The 16188-nt window shown below is 37.4% G+C and overlaps 2 protein-coding genes across 2 annotated transcripts in view; one reads left to right on the forward strand and one right to left on the reverse strand.

The window, feature by feature from the left end:
- Positions 1-16188, forward strand: part of LIPI (lipase I) — a 122612-nt gene that overhangs the window by 44881 nt on the left and 61543 nt on the right. The gene's annotated exons all lie outside the window — the stretch shown is intronic.
- RBM11 (RNA binding motif protein 11) lies at positions 1883-13213 on the reverse strand. The gene is made up of 5 exons (XM_025872810.2): positions 13027-13213; positions 8913-9075; positions 7509-7581; positions 3662-3758; positions 1883-2170 (listed from the first exon to the last, which is right to left on the reverse strand). Exons 1-5 carry the CDS (start codon positions 13120-13122, stop codon positions 1883-1885), a joined length of 717 nt encoding a protein of 238 aa, XP_025728595.1. The 5' UTR covers positions 13123-13213.

The following is a 16188-nucleotide window of genomic DNA, read 5'->3' on the forward strand; positions in this document are numbered from 1 at the left end:
TGCCTGAGGCATTATAAAAATTCATTAAAAAATTAGTGAATATGAGAATAAAAAGATAACTTATTTGGTTCTCAAATTCCAGGCTTCTCCTAGCATTTGCAACAGAATGTGCACATACATAAAACAGATTTTGAGAATGGAGAATTAAAATTAAAAAAAATAAAACCCTCTAAGGCAAATAATTTATATAATTTTTAACTCAAAGACACAGCACTGGGAAAACTGGTAATTTAAAATTATATAGAACTGTAGATTATAGTAACATTTTAAGGAAAGTTTCCTATTTCTTTTAACAATGAAAGACGGCAAGGGCAAATAGGTGTATTTGCTTTCTGGTTGGTTCAAATTGGCTGACTGTCTAACGTTGGTATCGGAGTAATTCCTGCCTGTGATGGAAGAATTTGCAAGAACTCCTCGCAGTTCTAAGATTTCAGTTCATGTAGCAGTATTTCAAGGTAATTCTGTTACAAATATGCACTCTTACTTGCTAAGAGACATTTCTTATGTACATATTTTTGATAATGCCAATCACTATGAAATAATGTAGGGCTAAGGTGAACTATAGGTATAAGAGTTGAAAAAAAGGCTGAGGTGAAGTTAATGTTTTTAAATTGCAAAAATGTGAAGGTAAAAAGAAAAAAAAGATCATCTCTTTTAGTCTGATTATTCAGGTACATACAGTATATACAGATCAAGCTATATCAAGCACTATTTAATTTTTCATATTCATCGGATGGAAATGGATTAATATTTATATTTAAAACTCTACTGCATTGTATATTTATAATCAAAAGTTAAATTCAGTTACTCATTTCGCTAAAAAAATCTTTGTTATTTTAAATAAAGATCTATAAAGTGCTATGCAACCTGCAAAAGAAATATCTAAGCAAGGCTTTTGCAGGATTCTTTTAATTAGCCTTAGTAAATAAATACTTTCACCATTATGTACTTGTAGTTCATATGTAGCATCATATGTAGCTTATGATGAGCTACAAAGTTAACAAAGTATCCAAATAAACCATTAATTTTACATGTATTCTATTTGTCTTCTAAAAATAAATGTACCAGAAATAGGAAACCTGATATAATAAATATTAAATATCATATATTAATGAAATATCACTCTATTTATTGTTCATTATCAAGATTTAAGTGTGTCAAATATACTATCTCAAACCCAGCTGGCAAAAGAGGTGGATAATACATACTATCCTAGCCAACTAATTTTCATGAAATACAATTAAGTGAGAAGTAAAGAGGCAGGGATTCCTATTTATATACACTTGTATAAAAAAGGAAGGATCTAAAAACTAGTCCCATGATAATCATCTTTCCTTTGGTATCACTGTCAGATATCCTCATTTTATGAAATAAACCTGTAGGAAAGTAAGGCTCAGAATGAATATATTTAGACATAAAAAAATAAAATGTTATTCACAAAGGAAACTAAAGCCTGCTTTTCCGTCTTTGTTAGGAACAACATGAAACCCCTAAATAGTTGCACTAGTTCCATTCAGAAAATCCCCCACTCCATTCAGGCAACAGACTAGGAGAGCAAGGGTGCCTTATCCACAAGGGCTCAGTGAGTGACTTCTGACTGATAATTTCATGCAATTTCATCATCAGTACCAAAATATAACAACTCAAAGTATATTTCTTGTTGACAATGTGTCAAAAATGCCATTACAAAAAGTACTACGTTATATTATTTATAAGTTTTTGTCATTCAAGACAAAAATGAAATAGCAAATCAGATGTGATATTATATATTTCAAAAAACACCAGAAAGCCACGAGATTGGTCATTGAGAAGAATACAGGTGTTTGTTTTTTTCTTTTAAGAAAATGAAGACAGGGTAGGCAAATTTCATGTGAACATAATGCTAATATCTTTTCTTTTTCTTACACTTTTGGAACTTTTGGCTATATTCATTTCCCCTCTTGTTTTCTGTGCTACTATCGCTGTCACTGGTTTGTTTTTGCCTCTTTCGTTTATTCGTCTGATAAAGGTCAGGGTCACTGGGCTGTTGGTGAGTCCATTCGTAAGAGCTGGGTCCAGCCTCCAGATCTGGAGCACAATTTAGTGAAGACGTTGCAGACGTGCTATTAGGAAGCGGTGCTGCCATCTCATAGTAAGGCAGCTGCAGGGCTGGATTATAGGCATGCCACTGCTGGGGAAAAAAGACAATCATCTAGCAAAACAAGCCTGAAGCGTTAAAAGAAAAAGTTAACAGTTTACATGCATTATACAGCTAACTATGGGCAAACTAAACCACGTGTTAGGACAGTGACTTTCCAAAACAGGAATGTGGTAGTTCCTTTAAATGGTTAATGGAAAGATTCAAGGTAGTGTACAGCTTCCTACAATACAGATTCTGCCTTACAGAAATAGAACACAAGCCAGTTTTACATCTAGTAGCCGCAATATAGAAAAACAGGTGCCACTAATGATGTGTTTTATTTATCCCAAATCCCAAATATTGTCATTTCAACATGTAAACAACATAAAAATTATTAATGAGTTATTTTACTTTCCTTTCTCCATACTAAGTCTTTGAAATTTGGTGTGCATTTTATACTTACAGCACATCTCAATTTGGATGCAACATTTTCACTGAAAATACTTGATCTGAATTTAGATTACCTAGAATTTAACATCTGAAAAAGTAGATCCACATACCCAAGTTCCTGCAAATATTCTTAAAAATATTCTATTAACTGAACCAAGTATCTGCTGTAAAATTTTAATAAAATTTAAAATTAAATAAAACTAAAAACTCCGCTCCTTAGTCTCACATGTGGCTAACTGCCACACTATGGTACAGCATGTTTGTCAACTATTAAGATAGAGAGACCCTTTCTTGTTTTTAACTCAAATTTCTAACTATTCAAAGTAGATTAAAGATTAATAGAGACAACACAAACCTGCATGTGTCTGTGTGTTTCTCATCTCTACCAAGGATAAAAAATGCTGGGAAGAAATATTGACAGTTTTGGATGAGAACTGGTTGTTTCTTAATATCTCACTGTAACTAAGAAAAATTTTTTTCCCAAAAGTTAAATTCTCCATTTTCTTTATGTTTACAAAATGAAAATGGCTGTTTGAAAAATCTGAAGCTCACATATATGTTGGATGTTCACAACAATCACACCCTGTTAATCACAATACCTGTGTTATAGTCCCACGTCTGTCACTAACAAGCTGTACTCTCTTGGGCCTACCGGTTACTACCCCTAGACCTCAATTTTATTATGTACAGAATGAGGAGTTGGAAGAAAAAACATTTCCTAAGTTCCCCTTTAACTTATTGTGACCATAATTATGATTTCTAGGCCAGAACCATATTATCGAGAGTCTCTAGAAATAATGTAGTTTAACACTGAGAATCTAATTTAAATTAAAGTTTAAATGAGAACTCTCTACTCAAATTGTACTTGGACCACAATACAGCGTCACTACTATCTACCCCTCTTGTGTTGACACACTCGCTGAAGTTCTAGGTGTGAGGCTAAAGATGACTTGGTTGTTGGAGCAGACTACCATTGGGGAGACAGTGCTCAGGGCAGCTTCTGCCTTCACCCCAGGTTTAGATTTGAGAAACAGAAGTTCCATCACAGTCTGTATTATATTACATATTGAACCAAAGGCATATCAAACTTACCATCTTCTGAAGGAAAAAATATTCTTGAGGTAAAGCTGCACTGTTAATTGGAAAGAATTGCATGGGAAAGGAAGATCTGGCCACAACTTCTTCATTTCTTTGGGGAGGTAAAAGAAAAATTAATAAAAAGTTAAAATCCCTACACACAAATGTCCTTTTTTTTAAAAAAAAAAGAAGAAAAAGGCTCCTTGTTATTAAAAAATAAAGCTTCTCTAAGACAGCTCAGTTAAGATTAACTTTAAACATATACACACAAGTAATCAGATATTATACTGATAATATAGTGACATAGTAGTACCTTAAGTCTTACTAATTGCTACATATCGAAATCTCAACATTTAGAGTCACATCTGGCCTTCTGACAGGAAAATGTTAAACAGCCTTGTATGTGTATAAAGAAACAGACACTTAGGTATGAAGAGAGCAAAGCAAGTCGTTGGTAATCACCAAGGGTACATTCAATCTTCTACAGATATAAAAAGTGAAAGAAATATAGAAATTTTCCTCAATTTACTGTTGAAGATATCTTTACTGTTTAACTATAAAAATTATGCTCTTTCCTAAGTGGACTGCTCATGTTTATCCACGTTTGTGGATTTCTTGCACACATGAATTAAGATAATAAAAACTCCTCATTTAAAAACTGTCGTGAGCTAAAGTTTCCTTTATAAGTGTTGTCATATTTGCTTCTACGAAGCTATTTCATAAAGTCCAGTTACAACTACTAGTCAGATTCTCCAGCTAGCCCTCACGCGCCACAGCACTGCACAGTTTTAATGCCGGTACTACTAACCCTTAGGAAAGGAGGTGTGCTGTGGCAAAGGCGGGGCAAAGATGAGGGCAGGGGAGGGACAGATGAGTGGGATGGGCATGCGGACACCCCACCGCTAAGTGGTGAGACTACTGCAAAAACCAGTGGAAGAGTAAAACTCTCTAAGGGAGGATTCGGTGTCAGTTGTTACGAAAAAGGAAACTGAATTAGCATTGAAGCTATTGTTCGGAAGTTCCTGATAACCTCTGGACGAGCACCTTCCATCTAACAATGGGCTTAAGAAGCGTGTAGGAAGGAAGGGTGTGAAGGATGAAAGATTTTTCAGGGAGAAGAAGGGGCAAAAAGTAACAGCCTGATTTGGGGACAAGGTTGGAGGAGACCAGAACATGTGTATAGATAGTAAAGAAAAAAACAAAAAGCGCAATGAAATTACAGAGTGGGTAAGATACAACCTCAGGAGCAGAAGTGCCGGGACTAGCACCATCACGAACACAGAGGCAGATTCTCTAAAACCACCGTCCTTCCTAGGCGAATCTCAAGGCATGCATCGTTGTCTACAGAGATGAATCACATGTAAATTGGGAAGAGTTGGGGGCTAAACTGTATCACCCCAAAATTCCCATGTTGAAGTCCGAACCCCCAGTACCTCAGAATGTGATCTCATTTGGAACCAGGGTTGTTGCAGATGTAACTGGCTAAGACGAAGTCTTACTGGAGTAGGATGAGCCACTAATCCAATAGGACTGTTTTCTTTATAAAAAGGGGAAATCTAAAGACAGGCATACACAGGAGAACATCATATGAAGAACCGGGTGATGTACCTACAAGCCAAAGAATATCAAGGACTGCCAAATAACCAGAAGACACCATGAGACAGACACAGAACATTCTCTCTCATAGCCCTCAGAAGGAACTAATTCTGTGGACACCTTGACCTTGGACTTCTAGCCTCCAGAACTATGAGACAACACATTTCTGTTGTTTAAGTACCTCTTTGTGGTTATTTGTTATGGCAGCCCCAGCAAACTAATATAGGAACTATTTATTGAAAACAGAAGGCATAAGAGGCAACAGAAGCATAAAAAATCCTTTTCAAAGAAAGACCCATGAAAGACTAAGGATACAACATGTACACCATTTTTCTCTGCACATTACTTCTAGGACACTATATCCTCTTTTCATTCTTCCTTTATAATGTAACAAATACTAGAAAATAAGGTACTACCAATGAAGTATACTGTTGTGGAATATACATATAATTCTGATTTTCTACTCTAGAATTTGTGATGATTGAGTCTGTCAAACATAAACATAGAATACAAGAGTTCTGACATCTTATACTGCTTGTCTTTCTACCTCTGCCCAAACAGCAACAGCTTGTTTCTTCCTAATTCCTGAGAAATATGAGGTATGTTTTCCCACTAGTAGAAGAGAAGAAGCTCTCCTATTATACAAATGGCTCAATTCATGAGTCTATAGTACATCCCCTACCAACATAGTAAATCACTCCCCCCTTTCTGGTAACACTGGCTGAAAAGTATTTACTGAATACCTGCTATGTGTCCAGTATTTTAAATACATGGAATGTATTACAAAATTTGATTCTCACAACAATCTTCGAGGTATGATCCTTGTTTTAGAACAGGTTACAGTGTGGTGAAATAACCTGTCCAAGGTCATACCATTAATGAAGTGGCAGAAGCAAGATTTAAGTTCATATAATTTGAAGTCAGCACCTACTCTGGTTTTTTTTTATGATTTTCTTTCTTTCTTTTTTATTTGAGAAAGAGCGAGAGAGAGCATGAGCAGGGGAGAGGCAGAGGCAGACTCCCCGTGGAGCAGGGAACCCGATGCAGGACTCGATCTCAGGACTCTGGGATCATGACCTGAGCTGAAGGCAGATCTTAACTGACTGAGCCCCCCAGGTGCCCCTCAGCACCTACTTTTTCACTTCTCCTGATTTCCCTGATACAGAAATACTGGGAAGAATGACGATGTGGAACACACTGTGTTTTATTTGGGAGGTAGTACTTCTCCTATAGATAAGCCTGTGTGATTGCCAGTCCTCGGAGGCACTCGCTCATGCCTCAGAAAGATGGGACTTTCAGCTACTGTTAGTTTACATGAGAATATTCAGTTCTGCTGCAGAAGACAAAAACAAACAGGATGGATGAAATGCTTGTAACAGACTCTAAGTAAGCTAGTAGTTTATGGGACGGTGATGAAACCATGTTAGGGACAGAATAAGCAACTCACTTGGGAGATACCGGCAGAAGTTATAATATATGTTCAATTCAGATAGTAAATAAGTTTGTAACCTGTCAGACGTGCTACAGATAGACTCAGTCGATAATATGTGGAGTAAGTAAGAGTGTCACTTGTACCCGATGATACGTGTGCCAAACTATCCAGGATCTTTCCTGTTGCTTTTCACTGTGTCTTCTAAATTGGTTTATCACACCATTTATTAATGGTGTGATTTGAACATCTTAATTCAGTTTCAGAGCCTTTCTGTTCCATGACCTCTAGGATAGATGCCTGACAGTGTCCTTAGGGGCTACCATTGCATCAGGAAATCAGCCAATACAAAATTTTAGAATATTTGGAAAATTATCATAAAGAAGTTCGAAAAAGTAGTACAATAAATGACAGAATGGCTTAATGTCAGAAGGCTTAATTTCAAGCCTAGCAACTATCACTTTTTCATCTTTATGACCCTGAAAATTAGTTAACTTTTACATCTCTGTTTATTCAAGTACAAGATATGGATAATAGCATCTCTATGATCCATCACAATGACACCTTGGAAGCTTAAGTGATTTAACATCTACAAAAAGCATAAGGTAAACTATAAAGAACACTAGAAATATGAATCTTTCTCACCTGCTACTGAAAATATTAAAACTGAACTTTAAATCAAAATATTTTGCCACTGTTCATCATTTCAGAAAAAAAGTGAATTGCTTAAATTTTATCCCATGTCTAAACAGTAAGGTTTTACAATAGTTCAGAATATATAAAAACTATTTCTCGCACAAGAACATATTTGTTTTTTGAAAAAATATTTTTAATTACCTGTAGCTGTGTGAATTTATCTTAACACAGCTCTCAAAACTTTGGTTAGCTGGTTCAGAAGAGCGAGAGCTCCCTACAGAAGAAAAAGAATCAACAGATTACTTAATGGTACAATTTTTTGGAGTTCTATTGTTAAGCCAAAGAAAAACTCCAAACCTAAAAGGATGCAGCATTGGTCAAAATTCCTTAATCATATAAGGTACATGAATATATCTTTGATCTCCCAAGTGGTATTTACAGATTGTTTACATTACAACAAATGACTGAATTATAACCAAGCTTTGTCCAAAGCCATGGCTGCACAGAAGAATGATATTGACATGGGACCATAAGATAGATGATGTTGTGTTGTTCCACACGCTTGCAGACTAATAATGGCAAAAATTAGTGTGATCTGCCTCTTGTGGAGAATGCAGGAGTTCTCTAAACTGCATTGGCAAAAGTGGATGAAACATTACAGAGGATGCTAAGCAGCTGGCTGCGATGTGTCAGAACATAGTGCATCCCGGCCCATTTTACCAGTCTGTGTGAGTTAACCAAACAGTACTTGAAAGCAATGATACAGCCAATTACCTTTGCAAAATCATTAAAAATATAAATAAAAGAAAGAAACACAAGGAGAGAAACCTTTTTCCTTTGCAATGAGGTACTGTTTTCTTACTGTTTTTAGTATAATAAGAGGAAAAAAATAAACAAAGGATACATCAATAGACTTGCATCACTGAGGGGAGGGAGGCAACATACGCATTGCAAGCACTGCACCATAAGCATCACCTCTATCAGTCCCTCAAAACGTGAAAGAGGTAGTCTACTAGTTCAGTGTTCTCCAGTATTTAATCCGTTTTTGACAGGTGTGTAGAAGACATTTGAGGTCATTGGTGTCCGGAAACTCTCCTCCACAGTGACTGAGGGTCACTCTGCAGCCGCTTTTGGCCAGCTACTTTTGCAGGGGCTTAGATCCAAGGCACTAATGCAGAGTATGGTGTTCGCAAGAGAACGACTAAGGCACCCACTCTACCTCCCAAACAGTAGGTATTTGATACCACACACTAGCACTGACAAGATCGGCAAATGACCTTGATGTATTCAAGGCTAGAGCTGTGTGTCCCAATTCATTTAGATTTGCTTAATTTACAACAGCCAATAGCAACTATCATAGCTACTTGCTGGCTGGTACTAAGATAGAACATTTTAAACTTTAATATAGAAAAGATGCCATAGGATTGGCAATACTAGTTAATCATATAACACTATGAATGTCTACATGTATTCTGAGAAAATTTAACAGAGACAAAAGGAACACTTTTTTGGTCTTACGTTATATAGAAAACACAATGTTCACACCTCTGAGAACAACACCATCAACAAAACACACTTGGAAGATTCTTCAGTGGCAAGACCTACCAAATCGATACTGTACATTAATTGGTCTTCCATATAAACGTATTCCATTCAGCAAAGCTATGGCATAAGACACCGATTCAGGGTGCTTAAAGCAGACAAATCCAAAAGTCTTCGGCTTTCCTTCTCTGTCTTTGCATATAGTCACTTTGGTTAATGGCCCAGCCTATAAAAAACTTAAAAATTATTTTCTCATAAATCTAAAGATTTTTTTTTACATTCAGATAAATCAAGTATATTCAACTTCAGACTTCAAAATAAATCTGTTAGCAGTAATTGCTTTATGTAGCTCTGCGAATGATGCATTTTCCTAACAGTAAATATCATATTTCATCACACTTTCTAGTATTTTTTGCTCATCAAGAAAACATTCATGGTGTTAAGAACAGAAAATTTTAGGTAACAGTTCCAAATCTTAAAAGAAATGTTACCCTCTGCTAGGTTTAACAAAACAATTTAGAGAGCATTTAAATCTAAGAGTAAAATACTATTTTATCTCCGTATGTATTAACTGTGTATAACTCAAAAACAAATTGAAATGACAAACCTAATGTTGGTTTGAGTGAGCCTAAAAAACTGTTGTATTGTAGCACGGCCTCATTTTTTTTGTCAGAGTTAAACATTTTGACAAGAGAAACTAATTTATCATGTATTTTGATCTAATAATCCCATTTGGTAAATATTCCCAAAGGAAAAAATGTTTTAGTATGTTTACGACTTTTAAGTAGGTGCACTGTTTATATGAGTGAAAAATTGGAAAGGTTCTAATTCCCACAATGGGAGAATATTATTCCATCATGTATTTAAAAAATGGAATAAAACAAAATAAATTGAAAATATTCAGACTGTATTGGTAGTAAAACCTATAATTAGCAAGAGAGTAAAAAAGCAGAGTGAAATATTGTAAAAAGGTATTAATTACAACTAAAAAACTTACATGTCCCCCATGATAATGATTACAGGAGGCACCCACAAAGACTTATAAACAACTAAGATTTAATGGCAAATGGCTCATGCTTTTTACTTTTATTTATTTTTTTAGATTTTATTTATTTTTGAGAGACAAAGAAAGAGCATGAGCGGGGTGAGGGGCAGAGGGAGAAGCAGACTCCCTGCTGAGCAGGGACCCTGATGTGGGTCTCCGTCCCAGGACGCTGGGACCATGACCTGAGCCAAAGGCAGATGCTTAACCGACTGAGCCACCCAGGCACCCCTGGCTCATACTTTTTAATTGTACTTTAATGACTGATTACTTTTCTCTGTCGAGTTGGATAAAGAAATCGCTTTTATTCTAAAGAAAAATGTTAACTATCATCTTTAAAATGATACTACATTTTAAGATTCCGTCTTTTTTTTTTTTATTCCTTTTCTGCTTTCTCAGGGACTAGCTCATCCTCCCTTCTGGATCCAAGGACCACTTCGTCAACAAATCTATTTTTTACACTCATGCTGCCTGGAGACCTGTGTGTGACTGTTCTTCAACATAATTGAAACTGAATTCATTATCTTTCTCCTCCAAATCTCTACTTCAGTATTTCTTAGTCAAAAGTACAAAAACTTTAAACCTGATTTTTTCACTTCAAAGGATAATCAGAAATTTGAAAGAAACTAGTAAAAGGATAAATATACAGTAATAAAAAAACCCAATTTTTTTTTTTAAAGATGTTATTTATTTATTTGAGAGAGAGAGAATGAGAGATAGAGAGCACGAGAGGGAAGAGGGTCAGAGGGAGAAGCAGACTCCCTGCCGAGCAGGGAGCCCGATGCGGGACTCGATCCCGGGACTCCAGGATCATGACCTGAGCCGAAGGCAGTCGCTTAACCAACTGAGCCACCCAGGCGTCCCAAAAAACCCAATTTTAATCAGTACTGTTCTACTACAGATATTAAATATATGAAATCACAAATGAAAAGAGTATGCTTAAATGCTTTGAATTTTACAAATTCGAAGGTATACCAAAGCATTTCTAAAGATAAATTTCAACAAAACTTGCTTGTAGTAACAATCCCATCATCTTTTAGTCTTTTTGAAGACTAAGTTCATGTGTTTTAAAAAGCCTTTCTAAAAGACACTTCATTTTAGCAAATTCTTACAGAATACAGAAGGACCTAGGCAAAAATAAATACATATGCTTGGTTGCCTGATCTGTTAAAAGACATGAACATTTTGTTTAGGTAGAAATTATTTAAAAAATGAGAAGATTTTATATTTACAATATCTATCTATCTATCTACCTACCTACCTACCTTGTAGATCCATACAACTCATAGTGATCCAGTTCCTACTGACTAGAAATAATGTAAGTGCGTGCTGGGGGCCTTTATGCCTATTCCCAACTCCCCTCCTCCTTTTTGCAGGCTCAACATAAGAGAAACCTTCAGGAAAAAAGAACTATAAGGTCTTTTCTTTTTTCTGTTTTCTTTTTCTTTAAATTTTTTTTGTTGTTAGAGTGGAAAGTTTCAAATGATATTGGGGAAAATAACTATAGGAAAAGAAAACTATCAGAGCAGATTAAAAAGGGCAAATTTTAAAAGATGGCAACTTAGAAAAGTAAGCATAAAAGCCTTAAACATATTTTTCAAATAATAAAGTTTTATGTCCAGGAAAGGAAACTGTGTTCCTTGGAGGGGGAATTCTCTTGATCAAACTGTGTGTATCTGAAATTAACAGAAGACAGAAACAAAGTTAGGGCCTTTCAAAAACCATGTAGAGAACCTTTTTCACTGCTAGTAGTACTTACCTAGTCCCAGAAATTTAGCTTTGCTATTGTCTGCCTTGGAACTTGCCCTTATTCTGATAGGGGAAAGTCTTTCTTTCTTGATTTCTCATTTATTAGTATTAGTAGTATTAGTAATTGTACCACTATTAGTGGTAGCAGTAGCAGCAGCAGCAAACACTCAGAAATGCCAAGCTCAATTCTGTTTTACCTGCATTAAGTTATTTAATCTTCCCACATCACTTTGTAGATGCTATTACTACCATTTAACATTTAAAGAAACTGCAGTACTGAGATAGTCATTTACTTGCCCAAAGTCACATCGACATTAGACATTATGACATTAGAGTTCATATTCCAAACAACTTCACTATATTACATATCCTTCTCTTTTTAGATTATCCTAAATCATGGTAATTAATTTTTAAATTTCCCCTTTTAGAAAGACCAAGGGCGGGGCTCCTGAGTGGCTCAGTCGTTAAGCGACTGCCTTCGGCTCAGGTCATGGTCCCAGGGTCCTGGGATCGAGCCCCACATCCGGCTCCCTGCTCAGTGGGAAGCCTGCTTCTCCCTCTCCCACTCCCCCTGCTTGTGTTCCCTCTCTCGCTGTGTCTCTCTCTGTCGAATAAATAAATAAAATCTTAAAAAAAAAAAAAGAAAGACCAAGGGTTATCTCTTAAATTTGTATGTTCAGCATCTTCGTGTTTGTCATGTAATGGCTAGATGAATGGCTGGAAGAGTAGATTTCTTTAGAAGTGACATCTACATGTATACAATAGGTGAGTGTTTACTGGGGACAGAAGGCTTACTCGTGGAGGCCCTAAATCTCGAAAAGTTTCCAAAAGGCCCTCTTGGTATGAAATACAGGGAACTGCCCAGGGAATCAATTGCTCATAGTCATGATTTGACTGTACGAATCATTAAATCTTACTTACCATACTGGAGTAAAAACACTCTCCGTATCAAAGGGTTTGGAGGAATAAGTAATGTATAGGGTAACATTTTTAAAATCTATACCAATGCTGGATGTAAGGCGTAAGGGCGCTTATTACCTGAAGGAAGGTAGTGACAGGGCTGTTTTCTGTTTTGCCCTAGACACCCAAGGCCCAGGCAGTCTCCGCAAAGCCCCTCCTCAGGGCCGGGGGCTGGGGGGAGCTAAGTCACTTCCCACTCCTAGGGCTCTATAGTGGGGATGGGCATGGGACGCATATTATATATCACTTCACTACCAGCTGCTCACCTAGAGGCAGGTGTGCCAAAACGGAACTAAATTATAAACCTAGGTACAAGATGCGGCGGGAAGGGGGCCGGGCTCCGGGTGGTCCGGGTGCGCCCCGCCCCTCGGGCTGCGCTTCCGGCTCGACGGTCCCCGCCCGTCCGCCGCCCCCCGCCGACGATACCTGAAGGAACAGCTCGTAAAGAATCTCTTCCCGTACTCGGGCCTCTAAATTCCCCACAAACACCGTTCTGTCGGCCTCCTCCTGAGCAGGGAACATCCCTCCGGTCTCGGCCCGAGGCTGGAGGAGGTCTCCAAGCCCCGCCCCCTCTCGTCGCTTTTCTGCGCCGCTCGGACTACGGGATCGGGGCCGGCGACGGGAGCGCGCGCGCCAGGGGCGGGGCGGGGCTGCGGGGCCACGCCCCACAGAGGCTGGCGGGGACCGCCCGCCGCGCCGCCACGCTGCTCCGGATCCCGCCGGAACCCTAGGAGAGTGAGTGAGAATTAAAAAGATTACGGCGCTCGGGGCTTTTCCCTCTCGCTGGTGGAGTGCCTTCCATTTTTCTAGGTACACCATTGTTAATTGACTTTGGATTTATTCAATCAACATTTTCAATAAAAGAGATATTTTAAGACATACTACCTGCAGTACTGGAGCTGCCCGGTTAATGGGGGAAGATTTGTTTCCAAAGAGTGAATGAATAAATCATTAGGAGTTTGAATTTATATTCTGTATAAACTAGTTTTTTGAAAGAATAAGTCCGTGCATGCGTGGATGTGAAATACAATAGAATCCTAGAACTAAAGTTTATTTACCTAGCAAGCGCGCCCTAGAGAAGTCTTTGAAAATGGGTACAAAGGTTTTAGGTGGACTCCAGAAGGCATTTGAAAACTTGAGAAAACGGCTTCTACCGAGGAACACTACAAAAAAGATAGCAAGTTTTGTGACTGAAGCCAGAATTTTTGAGGATGGCTGCAGGGCGCTTGTAGCGGGATCCAATGTTTGTACTTTGTATCAGGACTGTACTTTGTATACAGTGACCAGGGTGAATAATTAATTTTTACTTGAGGAGGGTTAGGGGAAAAATATCCTACAAAAAATAAAGGTAAGTAAAAGAAAGGGAGAAGAAAACCCACTCAGAATCTCAGTGGATGGATAAATCAACTGTCAACTATTGGCTTCCTTTTTGAAAAATCCATATGTCTATGAAAGACACTGAAATTATCCCCTAAATATACAAGTAATCAGGACATCATTTGGCTATTGGTTAGGAGTGGTGATAATTCAGGTTCTATTTCTTAAGGAATGGATTGGGCTAATGTAAATTACAGTACTTCATTTAGGATTGTACTTAGGATACAGTACTTCATTTTTGAATGCTTGCTATGTACCAAGCGCTGTCTTTAATCCCTGGGAAACAAAGGTTAAGTATAAAGATCTGTCCTAAAGCTTTCAGCGTAATGAGAGAGACAGATTTCCCCGTACAAAATCATGTGTCAGTAACCTCAGTAGTCACCTTCTGTTGATATCGTAAGTGTATAAGTCCTGTCTCCATTTTTCCTTTCTTTCCTCTGTCATCAACATTGTGGTAGGGTAAGAGGGGATTAAGGAAACTAACACATTGTAGTTTATAACAAATATATGTTGATCAAATGAATGGATACCTGAAGGTCTCAATTATGTGTCATACTATTGATTTTTTAAATTCATTTATCTCATAAATCTTATCCAATGAACATATTTCCTCGTTAACTTCCCCTCAGTCACAGCTAATCTAGGAGTTGGATCTTCAGGTTTCACTGTAAAATTTGCCGTGCACATATCTGGTTGTGAATCAGATAAACCTTTAGCTGTATTTATAAATAATTAACAATCATGTCTTGCTATATTGAAGCTTGCATCATACCTTTTTTTTTTTTTTACAAATGTGTATGATTTTGGTGTTCTTATCACATCCTCTTTTTTTAAGATTTTATTTATTTATTTGACAAGAGAGAGAGACAGCAGGAGAGAGAACACAAGCAGGGGGAGTAGGAGAGGGAGAAGCAGGCTTCCCGCGGAGCAGGGAGCCCGATGTGGGGCTTGATTCCAGGACCCTGGGATCATGACCTGAGCCCAAGGCAGACACCCAATGACTTAGCCACCCAGGCGCCCCTTCACATCCTCTTTTCTTTTGGCAGGACCTGAATTTATGGTGCTTATACTTCTATAGTACTTTTTTAATGTTATAAGCTCTGAAAGTCAGCTCATGCAGTTAGCTGTTTATTCAGAATTTGACCTACATATATATCATTTTTCTAATTTAAGCTTGCTGTATTTCCTAACTTATATTGAATGAACACATTGTAATAAAACTAGCAGTAGTTAAAAAATAATTTATTCTCGGGGCGCCTGGGTGGCTCAGATGGTTAAGCGTCTGCCTTCGGCTCAGGTCATGATCCCAGGGGCCTGGGATTGAGTCCCAGCATCGGGCTCCCTGCTCAGAGGGGATCCTGTTTCCCCCTCTGCCTGAGACTCTCCCTGCTTGTGCTCTCTCTCTAATAAATAAATAAAATCTTAAAAAAAAATAATTTATTCTCAGCATTTCCTGGACCATTACTCAAATATAAGATTTAATGGGTTAAATGTATGGAACACTATAAAGAATTAGCCTTTCTTGACTCAGGACGTTTTACACCCCTAACCTTATGTATTCAAAAATGAAAATGTTTATATATATATATATATATGTATAACTATAATCCATGTATATAAATCTGTCATCTATCTGTCATCTAAAACTAGAGCTTCTTTCTCCCTTTCTTTGCCCAGTTGACTCTTACTCTCTTTTGTAGTTCAGCCTACGCAGCATCTCCTACAAGGTTTCCCTGAACTCTGCACTCTAGATTAGCTGGCTGCCCTGCTATGTGGTTCCATGTTTCCATAGATATACCTTTTTCATGCCCTCCTCACTGTGAATTGCAATAGGGTAAATATATTTCAGTACCTAGGACAAACCTCGACATATCTGTGGATATATCATAAATAGTTGTTGACATAATACAGTTTGAATGAATGAATGTCTCTACTTTGTATGTCCAACTACATTATGCCTGGAAATCAGTACATGCTTAATAAAAGTTGCATGAATGGATGAGTGAATGGAGAAACTTGATAGATTAGTGTAAAGGGACTCTAGTGGATTCTAAAATTGACCTCACCAAAAAAAAAAAAAAAAAAATTGACCTCACTTTTGTCTTCACTTTTTTCCTACCCTCATTTTTTTCTCTATTCTGATTTTCTTAACCATATTTGTCCCAAGTAAATATAGCTTTTTTTGTTTGTTTTACTTGTATTAGATGATTA

This window comes from Callorhinus ursinus, unplaced genomic scaffold, assembly GCF_003265705.2.
Source record: "Callorhinus ursinus isolate GAN/ISIS: 27379988/994484 unplaced genomic scaffold, GSC_fseal_2.0 scaffold1, whole genome shotgun sequence".
NCBI lineage: Eukaryota > Metazoa > Chordata > Mammalia > Carnivora > Otariidae > Callorhinus > Callorhinus ursinus.